The following is a 10,900-nucleotide window of genomic DNA, read 5'->3' as shown; positions in this document are numbered from 1 at the left end:
ATTTTAAATTACTATTTTCTCTCGCTTTTGTAAAAATATATTTTCATTGAGGTCAGAGAGGAAGGGAGAGGGAGACAGAGATAGGGGATCGAGCCTGAATCCCGGCGTGTGCCCTGCCCGGGAATTGAACTGTGGCCTCCGGGTTCCCAGGCCCACGCTCACCCGCTGAGCCGCACGGCCGGGCCGGGGCCATTTCCTCTGAGTCCAGGTCGTAGCGCACGTAAGACGGCGGCGGTTCGGCGCTCAGTGTGTGCACAGCCTCCCTCCTGCCGCCGAACCCGGCCGGAGAGCGGACGGGGGAGATGGTGAAACGGACTGTCCCCCAGACACCCGGGCCCCAAGCAGGGACGCCCGAGTCCGGAGCCCGTCCTGCTGGCCTCCCAGGGAGAGCGCTCTGGGGCCCGAGGTCCCTCTGCGGGGGAGCACTGGGGGGCGTCGGCCCCCGACGGCACACACGTCCTTCCCACAGGGACCCCCGCCGTGCCCGCTGAGCGCCCCCGCCCGCCCAGGGGATTGGGAGACCGGGGAGGGGTGCGGGGAGGGGGGCTGACTGGGGCCGATCCCCATCCGTCTTCCTCTCCTAAGAACTGGCTTTGGGGCCGTGGGAGGCGGGGTGCTCTTTGCTGGTCCGACAGCGCCCGCAGTCCGCCTGGCCCGGGCGAGCAGCCTGTGGCCCAGGAAACAGACCTCGTCTCCTGTCTCAGCCTCGGGGAGCTCCCGGCGTAGACCCGCCCCGTCCCTCAGGCAGACCGGAGCGGACCTGTCTCCGCAGGAGGCCCGCCGAGCCCGGGACACACAGGGTCTCTGTAAACCTGTCTTCTTTCTGGAACCGTGGAAACAGTACCTGGTGCCTTCTCCCCGGTCTCCTGTCCCGGCCAGGGTGTGCCGAGCCTCCGTAGAGGCCCATTGCGTGCAGGCTGCGTGTGCACGTGTGTGCGCGTGTGTGCGTGCGTGCACACTGATGTCCCTAGATGCCCACCTGTCTGTCCTCAGAAACCACTCCCTCGTTCCCAGAGGAAGTCCAGGAACACGCTCGCTGAACCAGCCGGCTCCCGTCTGACCCCAGCCCAGCCGGCCTTCCTGGATAAGCAGCTGCTGAGCCAGGAATTCAGCCGGGCCGGGCCGGCGTCCTCTGCCAGCGTCTGTCACAACATCTCCCAGGCTCCCGCCGGCTGGGAGGAGAGCACCGGCATTCTGCCGGCTCCAGGGCTCAGCAGCCACTTGCCGCCACAGGGGCCACAGGTGAGGCCACGGCTAGGGACACCCAGAGGAGGGGCGGCTGGGTGGGCGGGGGCGGCCAGAGGCCCAGCACCTCGGCCAGGGCTCCCACAAGCCCGTGGGCGTTTCCGGGGGACTGTCGCCCCAGGGACCTGTGCACTTTGTCCTGGGGCTGAGCTCACGCCCCGGCGCACAGACATCGCTCTGGGTGTGGAGGGAGCGCCGGTCCATACGTGAGCCGGTGCCTCTGGAGCAGGAAGCAGCTCTGGCCGCGGGGCCGGGGGCCTCTGGCCGCGCCCGGAGCGGCCGTGGGAGCGGCAGGGGCGGTGAGTCACTGGGCTGCCTCCCGGCCTCGGCAGAACCGGCTCACCGCCCCGCAGCCCCGGTGAGACGGTGCGGCCGGCCCTGTGCCCGGCGCCCCCGCAGGGACACAGCCCGCTGCCCGCGGATGGTGGACGCCGCCGCAGGCATCATGGACCGGAGCCTGCGGAACGTGCTGGTGGTGTCCCTGGGCTTCCTGCTGCTCTTCACGGCCTTCGGGGGCCTCCAGACCCTGCAGGTGTGCGCCCCGCCCTCCGCCCCCGCCCTCGGACCCCGCCCTCGGACCCTCGCCCTCCACCCAGGAGCCCCCGGCCAAGACGAGAGCCGGCTCTGCTCCTGCGAGCGCACACTCTCCCCCCCGACCCTGAGCAGCCGCAGGGGGAGGGGGGGTCTCCCACCAGCACAGCCGGACTGCACCCTCAGGGGGGACGCAGGGGGCGGGCAGACGGGCGGGTGCTGACCCTTGGACCCGCAGGGCAGGGAGGGGAGGGGACGGGATAAGACAGCTCTGCCTCTGGGTGGCTGGAAGGTGCTGGAATTTGCCAGCTTCCACGGGGCCAGGGGGTCTGGGCTGCTCTCAGCAAAGCCGTGGCCGTGGACGGAGCAGGGTCCTCTCCCCGGGTCCCTCCGAGGGCGGGGCCTGTGCCTGCGAGGAGCTGCCGCTGGGCCCCAGGCAGCTACCGTCCAGTCTGATGTTTAATGTGAGGTGAACTCTGGCAGCACCCCCCACCCCCAGGCAGGGCACCTCCTCACCCCCAGGCTCACATGGCCTCCACGCCTTCTAGAAACGTCTCTGACTCCACGGGCCCACCTGAGGGCCTTCCCAGGCCATCACTGATGCTGCTGACCCCTGTCAGCTCTGTCACCCTCCCACACCCACAGCCGGTCCCCTCGGCCCGGCTCCCCATGCCCCTCGCCCCCCGCCCCGTCCCCGTCCCAGCTGCCCTCTGTCCTTAGAGGCAGTCCAGACTCCCTGTACTTGGAGGTGGGTGTCCCCGGGCAGGAGGCCTCTCAGGCCCCCCTCCCTCCTGGGGTGTCCCCCACCCGCCCCGCCTCCCGCCGGAGAAGGCCTGGGGCACGGCCGCGGGGGGCAGGGGCGCAGAGAGGGGAGCCCCCCGCCCAGCCGCGCTGAGGGCCCTGCCCCCACAGAGCAGCCTGTACAGCCAGGAGGGCCTGGGCGTGACGGTGTTGAGCACGCTGTACGGCGCCGTGATGCTGTCCTCCATGCTGCTGCCGCCGCTGCTCATCCGCGCACTGGGCTGCAAGTGGACCATCGTGCTGTCCATGTGCTGCTACGTGGCCTTCTCGCTGGGCAACTTCTATGCCAGCTGGTACCCGGCCTGCCCTGTTCCTGTCCTCCTGTCCCCTGCCCCTCCCCCCCCCCCCCCGTCCCAACCCCCTCTCCCGTGGCCTTCTCCCTGGGCAAATTCTACACCAGCTGGTACCCGATCCCCCCCGTCTACCCCCCCCGTCATCCCCCCTCCCATCCCCCATCCCCCCCGTCCCCCCCGGGGGGCAGCACCCACTCCAGAGGCCCGTGTCCGGCTCCGTCCCCTCCCGCCTCCGGTCCCATCTGCCCTTCCTGCGGCCGGGTGGGCCTCCCTCGGGGCGGGACTTTCGGGGCCCCAGTGACGCCCGGGAACCCAGGATGTCCAGGGCGGGTTTCAGGGGGACAGTGGGGAGGGGACCCTCACCCTCAGCACAGTGGGCGGGGCCCCACCTGAGCCACCTGCTCCCTGAAGGAAAGCGGCCCCCAGGGCTCCATGCTCCGCCCGCCCCCCTCGCTCCCTCACCCCACCCGTCCCCAGGTGCACCCCCCGGCCCTCCTGTGAGGGGCCGCTCCATCCGGGCCACCTGCCCCGTCAGGGGGCTCAGGCCCGCCTCCGTCTGTCACCATGGTTTCCACGCAGCATCCCCTCTGGAGGGATGCCGAGCAGCCGGTGTGCGGCCCTCGCTGCCAGGAGCTGTGAGAGCACCAGGCACCTCCCGTTCTTCTGTTTGTTTATGTTCTTACTGACGTCAGAGAGGAAGGGAGAGGGAGAGGGAGAGGGAGAGACACATCGATGGTGAGAGAACCGTGGACGGGCCGCCCCCGCACGCCCCACACTGGGCATGGAGCCTGAAACCGGCCTGTGCTCTGACCAGGAATGGAACCGTGGCCTCCTGGGTCCTAGGTCGACGCTCACCCCTGAGCCACGGGCTGGACGCAGCCCTCTCGTTTGTAGTCCCGGCTCCGGGGCCGCCTTCCTCCTCGAGGGAGACCCTGCCTCTGCCTCTGCCTCTGCGGCTCCCTCCCGCGCACGCCCAGAGCCAGGACTCCAGGCCGGAGTCGGGGGTTAGGAGACGGGCCCACAGCACAGCCCTGCCGGGCCGGCCGGTCGCCCCCGCGGAGGGCAGCGTGGGCCGCGGCTCCTCACGTCTGTGCCCCTTCAGGTACACGCTGATCCCCACCTCCATCCTGCTGGGCCTGGGCGCGGCCCCGCTGTGGTCGGCCCAGAGCACCTACCTCACGGTGGCCGGGAACGCACACGCGGAGAGCACAGGCCAGGCGGGCCGCAACGTGGTCAACAAGTACTTCGGCATCTTCTTCCTCATCTACCAGTCCTCCGGCGTGTGGGGCAACCTCATCTCCTCCCTCGTGTTCGGCCATGAGCCCACGAAAGGTGAGGGGCGGGCGCGGTGACCCCGGGGCCGGCCCAGTGCGCTCGTCCTCACCGGCCGAGCGGTGACCGCGGAGGCCCGGAGGCGGCTCTCAGCCTGCCCCGCCTCGGCACCACCCGCTCCCCGGCCTGCGGGGTGGCTGAGGGTCCCCCTGGGTCCGGACGTCCCCCGGCCGGGAGGGGAGCTGAGGCCCCACCGTGGGCCTGGGTCTGCACGGACCACACGATCCACACGGAGGGTCCAAGTGCGGGTCCCGGGGACTCGTTTCCCACGAGCTGGCCCGTGACCGGCATCTCAGATGTCCCCCGGGAACCACTCAGCCTCCTCGGGTCTGGGCGTGTGCTGACTTTTCCTTCTTTTTCTGTTGTTTTTTTTTGTTTGTTTGTTTGTTTTTTAATATATTTGTATTGGTTTCAAAGAGGAAGGGAGAGGGAGGGAGGGAGAAACACCAATGACGAGAGAGAACCGTGGATCGGCTGCCTCCTGCACGCCCCACACTGGGGATGGAGCCCACAACCCGGGCCTGTGCCCTGACCGGGAATGGAACCCTGACCTCCTGGTTCAGAGGTTGATGCTCAACCCCTGAGCCACGCCAGCTGGGCTGACTGACGTCAGGCACCTGCCAGACATGGGTGTGGAGTGTGTACCTGTCTGTGCCTGCCTGGGTGTCTGAGGATTTAAACCGAGGCCGGGGACATCCGTCTTTGATTCCCACAGGAGACCTTTATCAATGGGGGGCCCCTGACCCCTGACCCCTAGGGCCCCTTCCTGATCCTCCCCCAGCCCTCCCGTCTGCCCCCCCATCCCTGTAGGAAGTCTGGCCCTTGGGAAACTACACAAAACCCTACTTCCCTTTCCCTCACATTTCACTGGTTAACAGATAAGGAAGCTAACTCTCAGGAAAGACAGGACATGGCCTGCCCCGGCCAGGGGACTGGTGCAGACGGACCCGAATGAGAGCCCAGCCACCTGACACCCGTTCGCACACGCTCTCTTCCCTCTAATTCACGTAAAAAAGCTGAAATTGTTCGTTCGTGTCATAAGTCACTGAACGAGTAACCAGCACAGACTGCACATTTGTCCGAATTGGCTTTCGTCGGGCACAGACGTGGGCTCCGGGGAAATGTGCTCGGAGACCCTTGGCCACACTGGCCGAGCTGCGACCCTGAGCTGTCGTAACGCTGGTGTGGGCTGGGTCCGCCCTCCTGTTCCCGGGAACGGAAGCCCCGTATCCCGTCAGCGTCCCCGGTCTCACCCTGCCGCCCCCTCCCCAGGTGCCATCCCCGAGGAGCAGCTGCAGTCCTGCGGGGCCAATGACTGCCTGATGGCCGCGGCGCCCGGCAACAGCACCCAGCGCCCGTCCCCGGGGCTCATCTACACGCTGCTGGGCATCTACACCGGTGCGTGCGGCAGGGGGCGCGGCTCAGGCGTTCGCGGGCTCTCCTGAGTCTCTCCCCTAGGAAGGCCACGTTGCCATAAAGGCAGAAACTAGGACAGGAGGAGAAGGGGCTGACGGGCAGAGAACGTCTCCCGAGCGATGTCCCAGGGCCGCTGGCTTCATCCTCATCGCGAGGCTCTCCAGAGCGCCGTCCAGTCCGTGTGCCAGGCCCGCCGTCCCCGGGTCACGCCCCTAGAGAAGCTTCTGGGTCACAGGGCAGCTCTGGACACACACACACCTCCTAGGAAACACTCGACCCGCCTCTCACAGGCTCCTGAGTGGGGCTTGTGTGGGGGGTAGTGTCCTAGCCGGAGGCTCAAAGCCCACAAGGGGAGACCGTGGAGCAGGCCCCCTGGCCACCTTGTGGGTGATGGACACGCCTTTCCCACGGACGCCACGGCCAGGCAGGGGTTGGTGTGGGAGAGTTCATAGTTCACATGCCAGAGGGCCCTGCACCAGGCGTGGTGACCACACGTGCAGGAGCCCAGGTGGCACGGAGACCTGAGTCTGTCCGGTGTGGCCTGAGGCCCCCCTGCACCTGGGGTTAGAGGTTGACTCTTGCCTCCAGGAGGGAGGACGGGACAGTGGAGCTGTGTCCTGTGGCCCCCTGTGGCCCACAGCTCCCGTCCCGTGGCTCCTGGTCCTTGGGCTCCTGGACCCGTGGCTCCCATGTCCCATGGTCCCGTGTCCCGTGGATCCTGGTCCCATGTCTCCCGGTCCCGTGGCTCCTGGTCCCGTGGCTCCTGGTCCCGTGGTTCCCGTGTCCCGTGGTCCCTGGTCCCTGACCAGCAGCAGCGCTGTGCTTCCCTTCCAGGGAGCGGCGTCCTGGCCATCCTGCTGGTGGCGCTCTTTCTCGACCCCATCAGAGACACTCTGCACAAAGGTGACGGAGAGAAGCCGGTCACATCTGTTCGGTCCACTCTGCTGTCGACGTTCAAGCTTCTCAGAGACAGGCGCCTGCAGCTCCTCGTGCTGCTGCCCATGTACTGCGGGTTCGAGCAGGCCTTCCTGGCGGGGGAATACACCCGGGTACGGCCCGGCGGGCGGGGCCCGAGGGTGGGGCCTGGAGGCCTGGGGGGTGACTACGTGAGGGAGTGGGCAGACATGTATGTAACCTGCTAATTGACCTGCCCGGAGGTAGCACTGTTTTCAGGGCAGTTTGGGGCAGGCACAGAGTTTTCCCCACACCCTCCCCCACCACAGCCCACCAGAGGGTCCCCTTGCTGCCCCTGTGACTCTGCACCCACATATCATGGCCGCCCACGTCCTGAGTTGACACACGGTCCTTCTTGGTGCTGGGCGGCCAGTGCGTGTGGACTAATGTGCCGTGACATGTCCCCATGATTGTGTTACACTGACCGTTCGCTGCCCCAACCCCCCTGTGCCCGGTCCCCCCACCCCCACCTCTGTTCCCCCGTACCCCCTGGACAGTTCCCACACACTGGGCACACGCTGAGCAAGGCAACGGCGTCCGGACATGTGTCCACACGTTAGGACAAGCTTCTCACAGGCCCAGAAGGGGCCAGCCTGGACGGACAAGACAGAGGCCCCAGCCAGGCCGGAGGGACAGGCCCCGGGCAGGCGGAGGGACAGGACTAGCCAGGCCGGAGGGACAGGCCCCGGGCAGGCGGAGGGACAGGACTAGCCAGGCCGGAGGGACAGGCCCCGGGCAGGCGGAGGGACAGGCCCTGGGCAGGCGGAGGGACAGGCCCCGGGCAGGCGGAGGGACAGGCCCTGGGCAGGCGGAGGGACAGGCGGCAGCAGTCCGGCCACAGAGGCGTGACGTCCGTGTCCCGCAGTCCTACGTCACCTGCGCCCTCGGCATCCACTTCGTGGGCTACGTGATGATCTGCTTCTCGGCCAACACCGCGCTGTGCTCCATGCTCTACGGGAGGGTGGCCCAGTACACGGGCCGGGCCGCGCTCTACGCCCTCGGTAGGTGGCTGGGGCGGCACAGTGGTGTGCGCCGGGCCCGGGGGGCGGTGTGCTGGGGGAGCGACCGGGTGGGCGGGGGTCATGCAGCCGTGACTGGTGCCATGACCATCCTCCAGCCGTGGATGAGGCAGGTGCAGGCTTGTTTCTGAAGGCCGTGACCTGTGATCACCTGGGGCGTGGAGACTGAGTTTAAAGCTGCCTGGCTGCATGCCAAGCACACGCCACCTTCTCCTGTGGGAAGGGAGGAGGGACAGAGCACGGGGAGTGCGAAATCAGGGCCTTCACACAGTTCCCGAGCAGCCCCGGGGCCCGGGGGTCCCTGTCAGCAGAGGGGGCGGGGCCGAGTAACCGGGTGCCCTCTCTTTTCCCTCCCCCATCGCCCTGGGGGGCCGAAGAGCAAACAGGAGCAGAGAGGGCAGTGACCGCCCCAGGCTCACAGCCTCAGGCCCAGCGTGGTCAGCAGCTGCCAGTCTGTGAGCTGCTTGGTGGCTGCACTCTGAGGCCACGGCGTCTGCAGAAACCCGCCCACAGGGGCCACGTGGGGAGGCCTGGCCCAGGCGGTTCTGCTGGCCTCAGGCCATCCCCCTCCCCTGCCGGACAAGAGGCGAGGCCAGATGGGGCAGAGCTGCCATCAGACCCTGTCAACATCAAACCCACCTGCAGGAGGCGACCTGGAGCTTTTTTTTTTTTTTTTTTTTTTTTTAAATATATTGATGTCAGAGAGGAAGGTAGAGGGAGGGAGAAACATCAATGAGGAGAGAGAATCATGGACCGGCTGCCCCCTGCAGGCCCCACACTGGGGGATCGAGCCTGCAACCCCGCCTGTGCCCTGACGGGAATCGAACCCTGACCTGGGTCATAGGTCGATGTCGGCCATGAGGCTCCCCGGCGGGCCAGTCTGGAGCGCCTGAAGGACACACGAGTCACAGCAGGAAGCGATGGCCGGAAAAACCCTCCCTGTGAGCTCGGACACTCGCCTGTGGGCGCGGCCTCACCCGGTGCCCCTCCCGCAGGCGCGGCCATCCACCTGTCCTGCATCGTGGCCCTGCTGCTGTGGGCGCCGCGCCCCGACCAGTTGCCCGTGTTCTTCGTGTTCTCTGGCCTCTGGGGCATGTCCGACGCCGTGTGGCAGACGCAGAACAGCGGTGAGTGCAGCCCGAGACGCCGCTCAGGCCCGCCCCGCGGCGTGGGGGACGAGAGGGGCGGGCCCGGCGCCGTGACTGCGTGTCCGTGGCTGGGTGCCTGTGGGCGGCGGGCTGACCCGGCTTCCTCAGGGAGATGAGCCGTGGAGGAGGGGGCGTGGGAGCCACGGGAGGGAAGGAGGCAGCGTGGGGGGGCAGTGCACAGAAGGCGGGGACTGAGAATGAGGGTGAGGTGGTCCCTATCGGAGCCCCCCTTCCCCCCCCCCTCCCGCCCCGGCGTCTGCAGCCCGGCCCGTCGCCAGGCCCTGGGGGCTGGCTTCCTGCCTCATCGCCCTCGTGTTCAGCCCCGACAGGGAAACACCTGGGACAGCGACGGGGTGGGGTGGGGGGTGGCCCCCCAAAAGCGCCCATTCCCAGCGCGGGCCTGCACCGGGGCCCCTCCCGGCAGCTGAGTAAACATCGGCACCCAGACCTGACAGCATGGCTTCCGGCGTGGCGTTCACTTGTTTGTGCTGCTGGGAGCCGTGCGTCCTCGGCCTCGGAGCCGGGCCACGCGTGGATGACTCGGGCTGACCCGGGAGGGTCTGGGCCGGGCCCACACGTGGGGGAAGGGCTGAGCCTCGCCGGCCAGGCGTTCAGCATTGCTCGGCGGCAGAGGGAGCTCACCGGCTGCAAACCAGGCCGGCCCCGCCCCGCGGGGTTCCGCGCCCGTGCCCAGGGGGCAGGGGAGCCTCTGTCAGCATCCGGTGGGGGTGGGGCTGTCTCACTGAGCCTCCACATGTGACGCCACCTGGCCTCCTGAGATGCTAGTGACGTGAGTCCACCTGATTTCACTTTATTTTAAATGGCTTTTACGTTGATGTCAGAGAGGAAGGGAGAGGGAGAGAAACACCCATGAGGAGAGAGGGAGAAACACCCATGAGGAGAGAGGATCGGTGATCAGCTGCCTCCTGCACGCCCCCCACTGGGGGTCAAGCCTGAAACCTGAGCCTGTGCCCTGCCCAGGAATCGAACTGGGACCTCCTGGTTCACAGGCCGACACCCAACCCCTGAGCCTGCTGGCCAGGCAGGCGCTCTGCTGGGTACACAGAGAGGTCCCGGCGGGCTGGGCGTGGGCAGGGGCACGCACGGCCGGCTGGGCGCCGGCACTGAGACACCCCCCACCCCACCCCCCTTCCCCCCGCAGTGCTCTTCGGCGCCCTGTTCGACGCGCACAAGGAGGCCGCCTTCGCCAACTACCGGCTGTGGGAGGCGCTGGGCTGGGTGATCGCCTTCGCCTATAGCAAGTTCCTGTGCATCCACGTGAAGCTCTACATCCTGCTGGCTGTGCTGAGCGCCACCATGCTGGCCTACGCCGCCGTGGAGGTCCTGGAGGCCCGGACCCAGCCCGGGCCCACGGCCACGGCCATGGCCACGGCCACGGCCACGGCCACAGCCACCCCCGCCGAGGCCGGAGAGACGCAGACGACGATGTGACAGCGCAGGGCTCCACGTGAGGAGACCCAGGCCTCGCGAAGGAGCCTTAAGGCTGCTGCCCACGCCTCACCCCCGTCTCAGCAGGAGGGGCACGTGGGAGGCACAGATGGTTACTTTAGTGCCGAGTCTACCCGCTCTGCCACGTGTTCCGCCCCCACCCCTCGCCGATGAGGGCGAAGGACACCGAGAAGATTCTGCTCCGTCAGGCACAGGTCAGGGCACGCTCGCTCCACACCCCGGACTCCGCGGCCTGGACCTGCTGGCGGCGTCTTTGAGGCCCAGAAGCCCCTGGGAACCAGGCAGCCGCCCGCCCGTGAGGCCACCCGACACCCAGGCGGCCGCTGCTGCCTCCCGGGGCTGCGGGACCCGGCCAGACCGCCGTCCACACTGCCCGACACAGACGGAGCGTGCTTCTAAATAAACAGCTGTCCTGCGAGCGCCCTCCTGTCTCAGGACTTTTATTCCAAATGTTGGCATAGAGATTGGAGGGCCGGGGAGGGGGCAGGGGGATAAGGGATGATGGGGGAGACTGGATTTGGGGCGGGAACACAGTACTACATGCAGATGATGGGTTTAAGTAGTTTAAAAATATTGACTTCAGAGAGGAAGGGAAAGAGAGAGAAACATCAGTGATGAGAGAGAATCATGGATCGGCTGCCTCCTGCACGCCCCCTACTGGGGATCAAGCCTGCAACCCAGGCCTGTGCCC

The 10,900-nt window shown here is 67.5% G+C and overlaps 1 protein-coding gene across 1 annotated transcript; it reads left to right on the top strand.

Moving 5' to 3' along the window:
* The first annotated feature begins 1,210 nt into the window (after positions 1-1,210).
* Positions 1,211-10,626, top strand: UNC93A (unc-93 homolog A). The gene is made up of 9 exons (XM_084889161.1): positions 1,211-1,242; positions 1,599-1,777; positions 2,689-2,870; positions 3,973-4,202; positions 5,475-5,600; positions 6,453-6,667; positions 7,438-7,573; positions 8,587-8,718; positions 9,902-10,626. The coding sequence occupies exons 2-9, from the start codon at positions 1,667-1,669 to the stop codon at positions 10,189-10,191; spliced, it is 1,422 nt and encodes a 473-aa protein (XP_084745287.1). The 5' UTR covers positions 1,211-1,242; positions 1,599-1,666; the 3' UTR covers positions 10,192-10,626.
* Positions 10,627-10,900: the final 274 nt, after the last annotated feature.

This window comes from Pipistrellus hanaki (assembly GCF_964339955.1).
Source record: "Pipistrellus hanaki genome assembly, chromosome: 7".
Classification (NCBI taxonomy): domain Eukaryota; kingdom Metazoa; phylum Chordata; class Mammalia; order Chiroptera; family Vespertilionidae; genus Pipistrellus; species Pipistrellus hanaki.
This window is presented reverse-complemented; position numbering and strand designations above follow the sequence as displayed.